The sequence below is a fragment of the Monomorium pharaonis genome, chromosome 6 (genome assembly GCF_013373865.1).
Source record: "Monomorium pharaonis isolate MP-MQ-018 chromosome 6, ASM1337386v2, whole genome shotgun sequence".
NCBI classification, from domain to species: Eukaryota; Metazoa; Arthropoda; class Insecta; order Hymenoptera; family Formicidae; genus Monomorium; species Monomorium pharaonis.
Genome location: NC_050472.1, coordinates 2,632,317 through 2,648,914, shown reverse-complemented (window position 1 = coordinate 2,648,914; position 16,598 = coordinate 2,632,317). Strand labels below are relative to the sequence as shown.

At 41.7% G+C, this 16,598-nt stretch overlaps 1 protein-coding gene across 5 annotated transcripts in view; it reads left to right on the top strand.

Moving 5' to 3' along the window:
* Window positions 1-12,014: 12,014 nt before the first annotated feature.
* The window catches only part of LOC105832399 (fasciclin-1), a 231,126-nt gene continuing 226,542 nt past the window's right edge, over window positions 12,015-16,598 (top strand). For all 5 annotated transcript variants that reach the window (XM_028190600.2, XM_028190599.2, XM_028190601.2 and 2 more), the window contains exon 1: window positions 12,015-12,536. In XM_028190600.2, coding sequence (XP_028046401.2) covers window positions 12,432-12,536 — 105 coding nt within the window. In that variant the 5' untranslated portion in view covers window positions 12,015-12,431. The remainder of the gene's footprint in view (window positions 12,537-16,598) is intronic.

Here is a 16,598-nt window from a genome sequence, read left to right as displayed (position 1 = left end):
ATTATATTCTTAATTTAAAAATAAGATTTTCCTCTTATTTTTATAGTAGCCTCTTTTAAAATAATCATCAAAGGGATTTCCTTGATTTTATAGGGATTTTTTTATGGGATAGATAAATGACAAATGTATTCTTAATTTTTATAAAGATGAGATTTTTTTACAGAATGTACTACATATATAAATTTTCCATAAAGATGGAAAAAACATTATTCTAAAATATTGAACTCTCTCTCGATTATAAAGATTAAATATAAAAACAAGCTAATAAAAATTATAAATACTGAATTTTAAAACATGCATTTGTCTGAGTTTTTCGAATTATTTTTTGTTATCGGAATATCCATTATTTAAATATCATGATGTGATATTTAAGATTTTGAATAACAAACAAACGCCAAGCTATATTGTACTGCTATATTAAATTACGATTATTTCAAACCTTAAATGAAATATAATCTGCATAGAATAACATTGTTTAGAAGGTCGTCAGAAAGAATATAGTCTTTGTTTTAAAAGATATTCTAGAAAAAAAGAACAAAATATATTTTTATCCGTTAAGAATATAAGTTAAGATAGTATGCGAAGTAATATAGTTCTCTTATTCCGAGAATATAATTTTTCATGTGTAGATTGATGAACGTTTAGTTTTCGCTTAAATTGAAAACACCGAGGTAAAATGTTTTTGTATTTTATTGCTTCATTTTAACTACAAGTAAAACCCTGTTAACCACTTGCTATCTGTAGTTTAATTTAACTACGTAACTGTACATATATCCCGCAACCGCATTGTACAATATTCTAGAGATTAGTTAAAATCGAAAATTGTAATACAATATTGAAGTTATAATCGGTTTACGAATACAATGCAATGAAAAATAATTAATTTACTTTTACAAATAATATCTTTAGTGAGCGTGAGTTTATTCTAAATCATATGCGAGAGGAGAGGAGGGAAAATAGCAGTAATTTCTCTATACCCACTGCAATTTGACTCTACATAACAATTTGACTGTATGAGTTTCGTAGAACTTTATGTTAATGGTTCACGAGTCTAAAGATTCAGTTGAATGTAGGAAATATATGTGGCGAACATGGTGTTCACCACAATTCTGCGGACAGCGCATATAAATTCTGATTAGATCGGGCTTATGAGCACGTAACTTCTTCCATTCAAATTGAACTAGCCGCGCGGCAATCTCAAACTACCCCGACGGAACACCTGACGTTCGCGCGCCTCGCGCCCACGTTTCTAAACCGAAGTTTGCGCGTCCGATAATATCGCAGCGTAAATAAACGTTAAACGTTATATACACGCGTTATTATGATATATCTTTATTAGAGTAACAAACATCTTTCTGTACGTGTGTAACGCCTCGTCGGCCTCGTTTATTCGCACGGAAAGTGAAGCCATTTCATCCATTCCCGAATAGACTGCCGGATCGAGCTCGTTCGTAAGGAATTGAGATCCACGCCGATGAGAGCTGGTGCAAAATTTGTTTCGACGCGCGTGAGATATTTCCTTCGTCGACGCGGTTCAGGACCGCGATCGCATCAGTGCAATCAGATAAAAAGTATCGATCGAAAGTGTCGCGGGGATCGACGAAAGGAAAGAAAACTCACACGCGCACGACCCAATTTTTTCCCGGGGAAAACTTCATTATTCCGTCGAAAGCTCCTCGTTACGTTGGTGACACGTTGGCGACATATATTCCGGGTAGGAATCGATTTCCGAGTTTGTAGCCGGTATTTCGACTTTCGAGACGGTGCGGCCGCGGTTGACCGGAACTTTCTCAATTCCAATCACGTCGGCCGGCTATCGTTAGCGCCCTTCTCCGATCTCCGGCATCGAGACGACGTACCCCGATACCGAATCCACGAGATCGAAACCCTCCTCGGTGCGCCGATGTGTCGATAATGAAACTGCGTTTTCCGCGCGCGAGCGTCGTTACGCTTGAATGCGCATTCCCACAGTTGGAAATTTTGAAATCATTTTATCGAGCGAATTGGATGAAATAAGATCTCGACCAAGAGCGACCCGGAGCGAATAAGTTATGGGATTAGAGAATGTAAAAAGATGAGAGTTTAATGATGATGAGGGATTGTGAAAGGTTATAATAATCAAAAGTGATTCTCTTTATATTTTTAAATCTAATTTTTTGACATATTCTCCATTGTCTATACATTTACATTCTAGAGTCCTGTGAAATTTTATGGAATTGTATGTGCATAACTGTAATTGCATAATCTTCATTCACGAATTTAGAAAAAATTGCTTTGTGTAGTTCCTTCAGATTCTAAAAATATAATATTCCACACATTTTTAGATATTGGTGTTTCAGTTCTCCGGGGAGATGACTGACAGCCGTGAAAAACACGGTAGTACCAGCCGCGGGCGACAAACCATCACGACAATAACGAAACGTCTCGTGAAACACGGATACCCTCTTCAAATTTCAGTGCCGGTTTGATCGTATTGCTGCGAGCGAACGCGATGCATTGCGCGGTGCGCAGACGGACGCCGGGGAGATGGAGTGCATTATCAGGCGAATTACCATATTTCACGTGCCGCGGTCCATCTTCGTTCTGGATATCGTGACGGCGGGAGAGATGTTACGTTATTGCGAGAGAAATACAGAGGCGCATCCCTCAACGCGCGATCGAGTCATGGAGGGTTTTCTCGCGTTGCCCGAGAAACGACTGCTACTTTTTATCGGAGGTCTTGTCGTGACGGCGTACAGGCAAACTTTCCGTATTACGTTACAATTATCGTATATCGATACTCTGAATTGATAGAATTTTTCAAGAGAATAGATTTTCAGAAAATAATGACGCGCATTTACGTAAACTCAATTATTTCCAAATTTATGTAATCCGTTCTTACCTTTAATTTCTATTGAAATTGATAAATTTAGTACTGCATTAATTATATAATGAATATTGAAAGCAATTAACACTTAATTTCACCAATTTCTATAAGGGTTAGAATATCTTAAATTGAGTATAAATACCGGACCATTATCAGTCTGAAATTATCATCTAAAGCAGCTTTTTAGTTGTCATGAATATTGCGAAAAAGACATTAGAGAAGAAGTTTATGCAATTACGTTGGGATACAAGACGCAGACTTTATCATGTCTATCTTAAGCGTGCGACCCTTGGAGGAATCGATATCGCCGTCGATATTCCGCGTCGTCACGGACGAGTCGTCCATCAAAAAGAGGGGTGCCCATTCGTTTTCTGCCGGTTAAATTTTACCCCGACACGATGCTCCATGAATAAACATTACGTCAGCACGGCACGCTAATTATTCGCCAATTATTAACGACAATAAATTATTAAACCAGCGGGTACACCAGTGCCGGCCATTGGGCGGTATAGTATGTCCGATGTCGTTCTTGCAATTACCATCAATCAATTATTTAAATGAAGCGTCTCAATTATTTAAGAGTAGGCTCATTTAGCGTTGCATCAATCATTCAATCGCGCGACGCTTCGAAGCGTCATTCAGGGATTATTTACAAAGGATTGGGAATTTATCGATTCGACATAATGTCGCCAGACACAATTGCATCGAATAAATAAGAGAACTCAAAAATCTTCTGAAGAACAAATGTCATCTCCTCTTCTTCGTTATTAAAATAACGCTCTAATTATTTAATGCTCTGAAAATATAAAACATCAAGGAAATTAAAATTGAAAATCGGTAGGAAGTTTGCGACAAATTTTTAGATTTGTTTTTTTAGATCGAAGTACAAGGAAACGTAATGTTTGAGTAGCCGAAGCTTGTAAGAAAATCGAGAAGTATGTTCGCGTAAATATATTATATATTCAGTGAGATACACTACGCAAGCGAAGCAGATCCATTTGTCGTTCGTGCGAATTTTATTCGGCTAGTTCAATTTTCATCTGCCGCTTACGATAAAAGCGCCCGTAAAAGCTCTCGATAAACTGATTTGCCCCGACTACCGACCTCTTTTAATTTTTCGATCGCGATGGTAATTTTCCAACGATTTGAAATGTTGTGAGGATTCAGTTGTCAGGGATTTCTGTAACGTCTACTGCATCTAAATTGGAACCAAATTAAATCCTACCATGAGAAATTTCTGTTACTCTGTTATCAACCAAAATAGCATTACCTCGTTCATATAAAAATTAAAAGATTTGGTACACAGTGTCGATTTCTTTCCACTTGCAAAAAGTGCATTTGAATAATAATTTCGCCAACAGATGCAACGCATATCGCCGGCGTCGTGATGATCGCGTCAAGGGATTAATGAAGCAATACAACATATCGGGGAAAAATCAAAATTTGCGGAGTGCCGAGCGCCCTCGAATAAAGCGGAGCGTTTGGCCGTGACACGCGATTTCCGTTCACTTATGCCCCTCCTGCATCGGGAATGCGATTTACGCAGGCGTCGCACGCGATTTGCACATCCGTCAACCGAAAGAGCTAGCCCGTTTCCAATCCTGACGTCATCTTAATAAGAGGGACAATATTTCCGGCCGGCAAATGCATCGGCGATACTCGTAATAGGAAAAATGCTCGAACAAGATGTCTAACCGGCGGTTACCAGGCATTGAGAATCGTGTCGAAGCCTCCGTATAATACATTTACAAAGTATCCGAAAGACGGAGAAAGCAAAGACTCATGATTTATTTGCATAGACTTTTTGATCTATATTTAAATATTAAAATTTTTGAACATTATATTTCTTAGAAGAAGATTCGGGACGAATATATGGGACTCTTTAACAGTTAATGCTCTTTTAATCGGCTTTCCACCGAGATTCATCGATCATCTAATCGAAAATCCAACTTAATTAGATAGCCTTTATTAATTTATGACGTCTGATATCCACTTTATGGCAGAATTATTGAAATAAAGTGACGGCGACGGCGCTCACTAATATCGTGCGTAATTTCGCGACGACATAGACGCGAAATTATTTCATGTCGAAACGGCGCGTTTCAAAGCGCATACGGGCCACGTTGTGTACGCATCGCTGTCTACTTTGTATTAATAATAGCACCACGAATGCACGCACCATCAATGGTAGAGGAGTGGAGCGTATACGTTGACATTATCTCGGTACAAATTAGCGAGACCCCCGGAGACGTGTGTGTGTGTATATGTGCGTATGCACATGTATACGGTTGCACACGAAGCGCAAAATTACGTTGCGACTGGAATAAATTTAACGGGAAGACGCGAAAGCGCAGGTGTATCTTGACATTACGTTAAATTGAGCTATCATGCGGTAGTACCATCCTTCTTCCAACGCGTAATCTTCGTCATAATCACCTCGATACATTTCACGGCACAATTAAAAGCACGCAAAACAATTATAGATACTGCAAATATATCTGAAAAAGTTGTTGCATCAAAAGTTGCAGATATCTTATTGAGTAAAGTATAAGTACGAGTCTTTCAATTATAGAAGTTAAAGTTAATTTCAAAAATATTAAGTCGAGATAAAAATTCAATTTGCTTATTATTCTAATTTTTTTCAATAACATTTTATAACATTCTCTAAGAATATAAATTTTTTCTGTATAATATATAACAGTAGGTTTTTCTAAAACTTATGATGAATATATTTTAAACAATTAAAATATACCTTGTTAAAAATAATCCTTGTTAAAAGAAAGAATAAATTAAGTAATCGTTTTTTAACGATAAAATGTATATTTTTCTATATGTACTAGTTTTACAACGATCTATCAAAGTGTATGTGTTATAAATACGCTTGAGATATATACAAAATTGGATATATCGTAATTCACTGGAATATATTCTAAAGCGAGACATCGTAAACATGCCCGAGATGCACGGAATATCAATGTATGTAATTTTAATATTGCCCCGAATAAAGTTTCAATCTTGGCTCCGAGCGCAGCTAATAATTTTCCATTTCATGCGAATGCAAGAATTGTTCGCAAATATTTTATTTAAAAGTACTGTTTTGGCTGATAGTAATAGTATAATCAAAAGCACTTTCCACTTTCCATGATTTTTTCAACTGAAATATGTTACGACATTTGAAAATATTTGATCCCCTTGCTTTGAAACAAACACGGAATCATCAAATTTAAACTGCAAACTGCTATTAATCGTCGGTCTCTCTCTTTATCTTCGCCATTATATCTTTCTCTCGAATATATTGTCTCCTTTCATTCGCGGAAATAAACGCGAGATAAAATTCAGAAATGCAAGCGTGATACCAGAATACAAATGTCCACTAATTCGCCGCATCGTTCAGTAATCTTATTCCGCGCTCTGATTGCGAACATTTGCTTCACTTGCTGGATCATTGTATCCTGCTTTCAGAAATTTATCTTTTGATTCTCGTCTGAACAATTATATAGTCGTTGAAGTTGGAGAATTATGAGTCCGTCGAGTAGAACGTAATAAAAAGATGTTTTGCAACTCCTTTCCATTAGGTGAATAAAAAGAGAAAAGATAGGAAAAATATAAGGATTCAGAAGGACTCAGGTTTCAGAATGAAAAGTCAGCGAAAAGGTTCTTCGTTACTCATATAAAAATCAGGAAGGGAAACCGCGAAGTCAACCAACCCGCGACTAAATTCATTGAACAGCACCATTGAATATCGGGTATCTCGCGTAGAGGGCACGTTATCGGGACTATTTACGAGCATGCAGAATCCGGAGCAAACCCCACCTCTCTTCCTCCTCTTCCGTCCTTCCTGCTGCTCTACAAAAACCTTCCCCGATATCCAGCTTGCGTTCAGCGCTCCTTTAAGTTACTACGAGAAGGATAAATATACCTACTCGAAAGAGTAGGAGTTATGTGCCACCCACGCGAGCATTCAGAAATGTGTGCAACTTATTCCTCGGCGTTAAAAATTCCACGAATTACGTCATAAGAGTTTCAAATATTCGTAAGAAGATAATATGTGATTTATGATTCGATAATTGGAGAATTTGTAAACCTAGGTATTTGATTTTATATTAATTTGAAAATTAAAAATTTAAGTATTTCAAAGTATTTTGAGACAATTAAAACTTAAAGTTCATAAACTTTAGATCTGCAGAGAGCTGGCAAGGCAAACTCCAATTCTGGAATCTAGTTATTTTAGAGAATTCTAAATATTAAAGACGATCCAACGTAGACGAGAACTCCAAGCCCTAGAAATTGCTAAATATATCCAAGCGCAGAAGACTTTGTCATCGCGACAAAGTTTCGCGAGATACAATGCCAGATGTATAGAAAATGAAAGAGAGATAGATGGAGAGAAAGAGTGAGAGAGAGAGAGAGAGAGAGAAGAGTGTGGATCCCATCACTTTAGGTTCTAACCCATGGCACTAACTGACTAACGACCTTTCATGGTCCACTGCACACTACTGAAGTAATTAGCTGCGCTAACGAGAGATCGTTATGGCCAACCGCAGAGCTGCGGAAAAGGCGGCGATCTGTCCCTTGCGATGATCAATCGGAGGTCGTTATTTAACGCTACGCGTCTCACTCTACATAATAGTCTAATACTCATTATTTAACTAAACGCGCGCGCTGTTAGAGCTTCGCGTTATTAATATTACATGTCGTATGTTACTAACTGAGGAACCGCTATGTCAAAAGAGTCGCTCCCTTTGGTTGTATTTAAAAATTTGCAAATCACGAGAAGCTTTCAGGATGGTAGCAAAGACACCTTTTTTTACGAATGTAGACCTCTGCTAAAAGATTCACCCGCGTTATGCAGCGCACATCCGGAGCTCCGGACCGAAGATCAGAGGATCCAGAAATCTTGAAATTCCGTACCGTAAAATGCACGTATCTACTCATGGTACACGTATCTATTCGTACGCATACCGGGAAAGAGGAAGAGAGAGAGAGAGAGAGAGAGAGAGAGAGAGAGAGAGAGAGAGAGAAAAGGAGGAAAGGAGTGACAGACACGCGGAGAGAAAACGAGCGAGTGGGTGGGTGCCTCGGTATTGTAAAGAGCCCTAGGTTCTGTATGCACTTCGCGTTGTAAACTCCGTCGAACTCCCCTGCTTTCTGCGACGTGGAGGACCGACCTCTAGGTAGGAGGGAGAGGAAGGGAGAGCGGCCCGGTACATGCCGAAGACGCATTAATATTAATGTACCGGGATTTACTGCGACACGGCTGCTCGAGCCCCGTAGGGTAGGATGTATGTTTACAAATGCGTTTCTCAACGTGTGCCACCACCCCCGACCTGTCTCCATCTGCTCGCGTTCGCTGCTAACGCGCGTTCATCCGCTGCACGCGCGCAGCAGGCGGCTTTCGTCGGCGGAAGTGGCGAACGGGCAAACTTAGACTATTCGCGTCTTACGGATCGGACCCGGTTTCCAGTGTACGTTTGCTTCAGAAGTGGTTACCGATGCCCGTTAATGCGCCAGGGAGGTACGGGCGTGTCGGAGATAGTTTTGTACCACTTTGGCCACTAAGCTTCTCTCGGTGCTAAGCGCGCTGCTCGAAACGTAAGCGTTAGGACTCGTTATGCATCATCGAGCAGATAGCTTCCTAATTGATAGGTGAGAGTGAGAAATTTATGAAATTAAAAATCTGTAAGATTTTCTTTAAAATTTTCAAAGATCCAGAAGATCAAAAAGAGAATAAATCCCCGAGAATCTATCGATATAACGAATCTGCGCAATCGAAACTTTACAAATTCTTGAAGCTATAGAAATGTACACGTCATAGCAAAATAGTGTAAAAATTCACATATCTAAAACACTACGTAATAATCGCATACTTCTAACCGGAGCATTAATCTCAGCAAAATATATTGTCGTTTTGTGAAATTGTAATAGATAGGAAGTATCCAGTGCATACTTTTCGAGAGAATCGTAAAATCGCATCTTGTGGTATTCGCGAGCGTCATATTAAAATAATTTTTGCAATTTTGCGTACTATGAGCCTTTTATTTACTGCGCTAGAGTTTTGGGGCGGTTCCGTAAATTTGCTTGCGTCGAAAGAGAAAGGCAGAAAAAGACGAGGACGAGATACTCCCAGTTTTTTTTTGTCGAGGTCAAAATCGGTGGGCAACGGACAGTTAATCGGGCCGACCGCTCCAGTTGGCGAAAACAAAAGCGACGGGGCCCATTCGCGCAAAGGGTCTAGCGCTAAAAAAATAACAGCGTTGATAAAACAATGATAAAATGCGTTCACCATACCGAGATAGGAAGCGGAAATGATACGGGGATAGCCATTAGCGCGCGATTTGGTGCCGAATAATTCGCACGCATGAATGATTTTACCGCCGATAATCACTTGAGAGAAAAATGAATTGCGATTCTTGAAATAACTTGTCCGAGTGTATATTCACAGACATATATAGATTTGTGACCTTTTTTAATTGAAAAGTTTTAATTTTTAGATCCTTAAATTTTAAGTTCTATAAAAGAACATCAAGCCTCGAACATTACTATAATTTTTATTGAAATAGTTAAATTAATTTTCATGATTGATAAGTATAAAATGATTGAAAATAAACTCAATTTGCTAGTCAATTTATTTCATTCGTCAGAATGAAAAGAAAAGGGCGGGAGAAAAGGGTGAAGAAAATCGATGTAAGAAAATGTCGTGTGCAGGGAATTCGTTGGAAAGTAATTAAAAATTACGTGCCGTTCGTGGGGGATTATGGTCCGGTGAGAAAAATGGCGGACGTGAGGGACCGCCGGTGGGGAGTGTCACGAGCACTTAACTTTTCTTTTCATGGCCGAGTTTGTTTCGTCTTTAAGGGGCGAGCGAGGCTTCCATGGCGATAGCCGCGTACGAAAAACCCGAGGGGTGTGAGAGTCGTAATTGAGGGTCGACGCCCTTCGGGATCTCGAGACTTCGTACTAGGAGGACTTTCCTTGACGCCTCAAATTGCGCGATCCTTCGATTACGGAATACGCAAATCGCGGCGTTAGAATTCCTACTCGCGTTCGGGGATCATTGCGTGTTTGTACGCGAAACTAGTGCCTTCTAGAGTAAACTCGTCACGAAAACGAGAACTGATATTCGCGCTTTCGTTAAAATTGTAATTTGATCTATTTTCCATGACACTTTCATTACGTATTATTTTCGCTATAGCGAGCACGAAGCGTGCCCGTTTATGTATTAATAACTCAATATTCCTCCCACGTATAAACAAACTGTTATTCGTTAGTCAAACATTTGCCAAACTCCAAGCGGGAAAACATATTTCTAACCGATTAATTCTGCATCGTCGATGAAATTTGTTGAAAACTCTGGCGCCGAGCGACGCATCGCATCTCGAAAACGTATTTATAGGAGGACAACAACGTGTTGCCGATAAAATGCACGTGTTCTGGCCTAAGTCAGTTAAAGAGGCGTATTTAGACCGCTCTAATTACCCAAGCGGATTGCGACGAACTTAACGTGAAACCGCTTGTACAACCGAAGTGAACAGGACAATACGGAACTTCCGGGCGAACCCTTCGCGTTTATATTCGTGATCAGGATCTTTCCTTAATCCGCGCTGTGCCTCAAGTGGTTTCGAGAATTGGTCCAAGTCCACTCCACTTAGCAAATATCCCCATGAACTTCTGTTGAAGTTGGCAGTTATATCGCTGCGAATTCGATCGCCTTGCATCTCTCTCTTTCTCTCTCTCTCTTTCTCTCATTCCATGATATAAATCGATATAATGAACCTAGTTGGTCATATTAAATTATAAATTCCGATAATGAATGTATTACACGAGTTATCTTAGAATTCACTTCTGAACTTTTAATATCTAATATTTTATGCGTTTCAGTCTATATTTCTATACCGCAAATTTATTTCGTTTACGCAAAAAATTTACCTGGAAGCGTAAAAAGTGTGAACTTTATCTGGAAACATAGAGTACAATCCAGTTAACTATTCTATCTAGTAGCGGTATCCCTTTAAATTGTAAGTTATAGGGTTTACAACTCGGCTTACGCTCTGAAAAACGTAATTCAATTCGCTTACTTAACTCGTCTAGACGAAAGAATGTAGCCGCATTATCTTTACTGCTGCTACCGCGAAGAAAGGCATTTCACATCAACGATTGTGAGAAACTTTATACGACCATCATCGATTCAAACAACGAATGATATTAAATCCTGAATTGTAATCAATAACTTTCGCTATCGCATTTTTTACTACTTGTGACCTACTTCTCCCCTTTTTTATTAATTTGAGATCAGCACGAAATAAAAATTTATTTAGCGATATAAATTTAAAAATAGCATATTATTTATTATTTATTAGAGATGTGCGGAGAGCGTAAGATAAAAAAAGATCTCTAGGTGAGAAAAATAATTGACGTCGCGGATATGTGTCATGGCTAGGCGTTTCCTTGAAAACCGTTTCATGGAATTATGATGTAAAATCACTTTAATATGATTTTACAAGTTTGTCATAATTCATATTCGAAACTTTGAATAATACAGATTTGAACCGTAGAAATTTAAATCTGTATCGAATTAATTAAGATTCGTTTCAAATAATTCGCACATCTTTATTGAAAATTGTTATAATTTTTCCCACAACAAAATTTCATTTCTCACAACAAAAACGATTTTAAATACGCGCGCGCGTTTAGAATTACTAAGCTAAATATATCTTATTCAATTAATTTTAAATCTGTTTAGAAATTCAATTAGATCATTTATTTATTTTGTTGAAAAGTAATTTAATTTTTAATGCAATACCATTTCAAGTTTCGACGATCTTGTTACACAAGAAGGGACCATATCGGCTTTCGGACACGCGCCATTGTCACGCACGCCAAATGTGTGGCCATTACCGAACGCAACCTGTTTGATATTCAATTTCCGTCTGGAATTTTATCTCCACGAAAATCGGAGCAGCTGTATCAGGTCGAATTAAAGCGTCATGATCCACGAATGCGGCGCGATCGCGGCATAGGAAAAGGTGGGTGACGTCACGTGTTCTCGGCGGTCGTACGCGCGCGGGAGGGGTGCGTAACTGGAGGGGGAAACTCGGCTGCGGGCAGGCCATGCCGAAGACTCGTTCCGACGCGGGTGGTGGGGTGTAAGAGGGGTCCAGGCATGGAGAGGGCGCAGTACCGCGCTATCCTCCGTATCGTTGACACGGACGTCGAGCGGAAAGAGTGCGGCGAGAAAGAAAGAGGGATCGAGGAGAGGAAGAGAGAGAGAGAGAGAGAGACCATTGCGCGATCTCGCGCTCGCTCACACCAATTGACGTAATTGCGTGAATAATAATACCGTCTGTCTGATTTATATCGTGTCCGTCCTCGGTGTCTGTGGATAACTTCCGGCCCGCGACGTTTCGGCCTCGCGAACGCGGTCAGTGGCGTTGAGACTCTCGATGATCTATCGGTGATCATCCGTGATCCGGCGTAGATCATTCGAGTGGTGAACGTTTCTCCGCGAGTGAAATTTGGTGAATTTGTCTCGTGTGCCTGCCCCAAGGTATCCGGCTGCCGTGTGACCATGTTGGCAGCGTTTCTATTCGCCGCGGCGCTCGCCGTCGCGAGGATCCACGCTAGCCAGGTGACGATGGACGCCAAGATACGTGACGACTCCGACCTGTCCCAGGTAAAACCTTGTTTGTCCTGCGTACCTTGTTTGTAACACCGGTTGCCAGACGGTTCTCCGACACGGCGATACGCGCCGGGTGTCCTTGAACCGTCATGCAGGAACGACCGCGCGCGCGAGAGTTGCGTTTAAATGAACGAACGCACATGTACGTATGCAATATACGTACATGTGCGTATATACAATAACGCCCGATGGTGTTGTGCGGGAAATTTCAATGCAGCGAACGCCCGTCGCCGCAGCCGCGTGATGACGATTGTGCAACGTGGCGTCGTGAAACGCAACCGATTGTCTCTGTCGTCGAGAGTTCTCCGCTGTGAGAGGAGACCGTTGGCGCGATCGCTGGTGTCGTCTTGATTTTCTCACACACGCGCGTCGACTACTTTCTCACACCACGTGTTATTTCTCTCGGCGAGTATTCCGAATAAATGCCCGCAACGTGAGAAGTATTCGCGCGAGTCATCGAGTTAAACTAACAACGCGATCGACGTTTAATACAATGGCGCATCGACGGTTTTCTAGCGAGATAAAAAGCATTCGTAAAATGTTACTGTCAAAATCGTCGGAAATGTCGAAGTGTCAGATATATATATTTTTTCACGTTCTCACTCTACATTTATCAAATTTTAATTTTTACGGTGAATGAAATAACGACGCGAATTACAATAAGTTTTCGGCAAGCCGAAAAAATGACACGCGCCGGAAATGTCCATCGCATAAATTATTTTATTGTTAAAAATCCCCCTGGAAATGAGTGGAAAACTAAACGTAAGCTAAATCCGCTTAGCTAGCTACTTTTTCTGTGTCGTTGCTGAAATTAATTTTTTTAGCATTTTCAACTTTATTATTAGAACTGTCGCTTGCACAATTTTTTAGAGAGCGGAAAATCGATTATGCTTTGGAGTGACACTCCTGTCATACGTCGCGTCGCTCGATTTTTTTTCCGTATCAGATTTACGGTTCGACGTGATCGGCGGACTTGCCCACTCAGCAATACTTGTTCATTTCAACGTCATTTGATCCTCCTATATCCAACATGAGATCAGCGATGACTGCAAATCCAATTTTTCGTATCGGAGTGACTAAATCTGTTTGTTGCTATTAATCGTTATTTCTCGTGTTTCCCTGATTTACCGTTCGATTTGAAAATAATTAATCGTTGAGTGCATCGTCAGTTAAACGGAAGTTAAATGTGAATAACGTTAAACGGAAAATTCAATGGTAAATTAAAAACGCGGATAATTTGATAAATGGAAAGTAACGTCGCGGGCGAGTGTTGAAAAGATTGAAAAGAGTGCTGAGAAGATGAAAAAAAGTGGAAGCAAAATTAAACGGGATCAAGATTTCCCGTCGGTCCGCACAACACCATTGGGTGTTGTGTATACGCACGTACGTATTACATACGTACGTTCGTTCATTTAAACGCAATTCTCGCGCGCGCGGTCTGATCTCGTCTTTCGAACAGTTCCGTACATACTCTTGTAGACAGTCGAAATGAATACAGCGTTTCTCGTCTTTTTCCTGCGCGTTCGAAATTTCGAAGCAATTTGCGTGGGTGGTCGATCGGTGCATCTCGCCCAGGTGGTAAACCGATCGCCGGGCTCAACGATGTACGGAGTCGTGAGAACTTTTCCGGGTGGTAACAGAGGAGCGAAGGGTGGTGAGGGGCGGACTGAGGGGAGGAGGGTGTAGAAAAGTTCGTAAATCGGGCGTGCGAGATGTTTCTAACTCGGTTGAATAATGTATGAAACCGGCGGTTATTTACTTCATTAACTTCTTCCACGTGGCCGTAATTAAATTGCGCGAACGGAAAGTTGCGAAACGGCGCCTAACTCTCATTAGCCTGCATTTTTTCCCATCCTTATCCGGAATTCATAGCGATAGCGGAAGCCATCGCGTTGCCATTCGTCTCACGGGCCAACCCCGTCTCCCGATAAACTTTACGATAAACTTTCCACACGAATAAGAACGGAAACGTCATTGATCGACGCTTCGGATCTTTATTGTCGCAACGGTATCATGAACGCCGAATAAAAATTTGACGGCGCGACGCGACGTGTCAAATAACGCTCGGCTGCTGAATAAATCGCGGATAATAGAGCGAGTAAATGGGAATTACCGGGGCGAATGTCAGCGCTGGCGCACCGCGCATTTTTTTTCACAGCGCCATTAATTAACGGGATAATCCAATACCGTCGCGTAAATTTAGCCGTAAACGTCGCGACAGTGCGGAAAGTCGTTACGATTTAACGATCCACGCAAAATAAGAAAGGCCGCCATCATTCTCGTTGCGTTTTCGCTCGTAATTCGATTGTAAAGCCGCGGGCCGCGTGTCCGGTGCGACGGACTGACCTCCGTGAATCATTCGCAATGTGAATCATTAGAACGAACTATTGATGAACTATCGCTGGTACGGGCGGTCGTTTCCTCGTTTCTCGCGCAGGATGAGTCACGAGTGACTGCGTCGAAACAACATTTAACGTTAGCAAAGTGGATTTGTACCCCTGTTGCCCTCGGTTCGTTTAGCGGAGAATGTTTTTTTCTTTTTTTAGAAAGTTGTAAATACACAGTGTGAAGTTAGCCCACACGTGATATATATCTTCCATCCACACATGCCGGCCTCTCTTCTCATTACTTTTCGCCCCCGCTTAGGCGAGGGAACCGTGCAGTCCGGCGCGACGTCTGCGCCACGAAGCACTCTCACGCACACGCGTGGGATGTACACCGCGCGCGCGCGCGCGCACGCACACGCGCGCGCGTCCAACGTGCGTGCGTGCGTGCGTCACGGCAGAAGCGACGCTTCTGCATGGCTCCTATCCTCCGGTCAATGACGTGATTTCAGTTAGACAGAGCTCCGAGGTGCTTCTTTGTCTACCAGCGCAGTGCCAGCGAGGTTCTTAGCTTTTTTCCGCTCACTCGCAGACAAATCTCAGACGTCATCCACGTGACCACGATTCGCTCCAATCGGCACCTTCTGGTCGATTAAATCCGCGGCGAAGAGAGATAGAGACGTCATTAGACATTATTTAAAATCGTCATAGATTATGTAATAGAATAGAGAATGGCAGGTATGAAATAATTTCTGTGTCAGCAAATTAGCACGTCGAAAGCAGAAAAGTGATCTCTCGGATCATCGAAGCTTCTTAATCGCGTTTCAATATTATTGGATATCGAGTATCTATTCTTATCGCGCTCCTTAGACATCTTTGATCGGTGATCCGCAGTTCCTTTCTGATATGCGCCGGATTCAAGTCACGGAAGAGCGGCGGGTTAGCCGTTCATGAGTCGGCTCAGCATTTTTCATTACGTCAACCGGCCGACGACGGTGCTGAATCACGACGGCCGGTGCGTAGGAGAAAATTCTACTCTATTAAAAGATCGTGTCGACCTACGGGCCTGGGTCACATCCATAGGTTAAGAGCTCTTATGCCGTGGTATCTACACGAGCGTGTGCAATTTGTATTTATATCCACCGCGCCGGCACTGTACACCTGCTACCGTCGCGTCGTCGCGTCGGTTGCACCGAGCCGCCGATATGAATGGAGCTCAACGGGACTTAGCGTGAATATTGCACGAAAAAAGGAGTGAAAGGGGACGAGCGAGCGGAGCAAGCGCTGCTGTTGCAGCTCGCCACGCGGAAGAAACCGAGCGTGAGAGCCCGGAGGCGGGAGTGCCGCAGAGATGACTCGTCGTCGTTCGTTCGCGTTCTCCATCGTACTGAATAACGCGGCCTCGTTTGACAGAGAGATTATTATCGGAACCGGCACGTGGTGGTGGTGGTGCACGGGTTGTTGTCAACGGTCCCGATCGGCTCGCATTCCGCCACGGTTAATTGTACTCGCGCGCGCGCGCGCGAGCGCGTCGCGCCGGCTGCGTTACCCGCATATTCTACGTTCATTCAAAGGAATATTCCGAGCGAGGGATATATATCAAGCACTACACTCAGACTATTAATATATTATTATGTAATATATTTCTATCAGGAAGTGTGTCGATAACCTGCAATGAGGAGTGCGATTACTCTTTCCGGAGATTGACAAAAAGCGACACTTTATACATAAT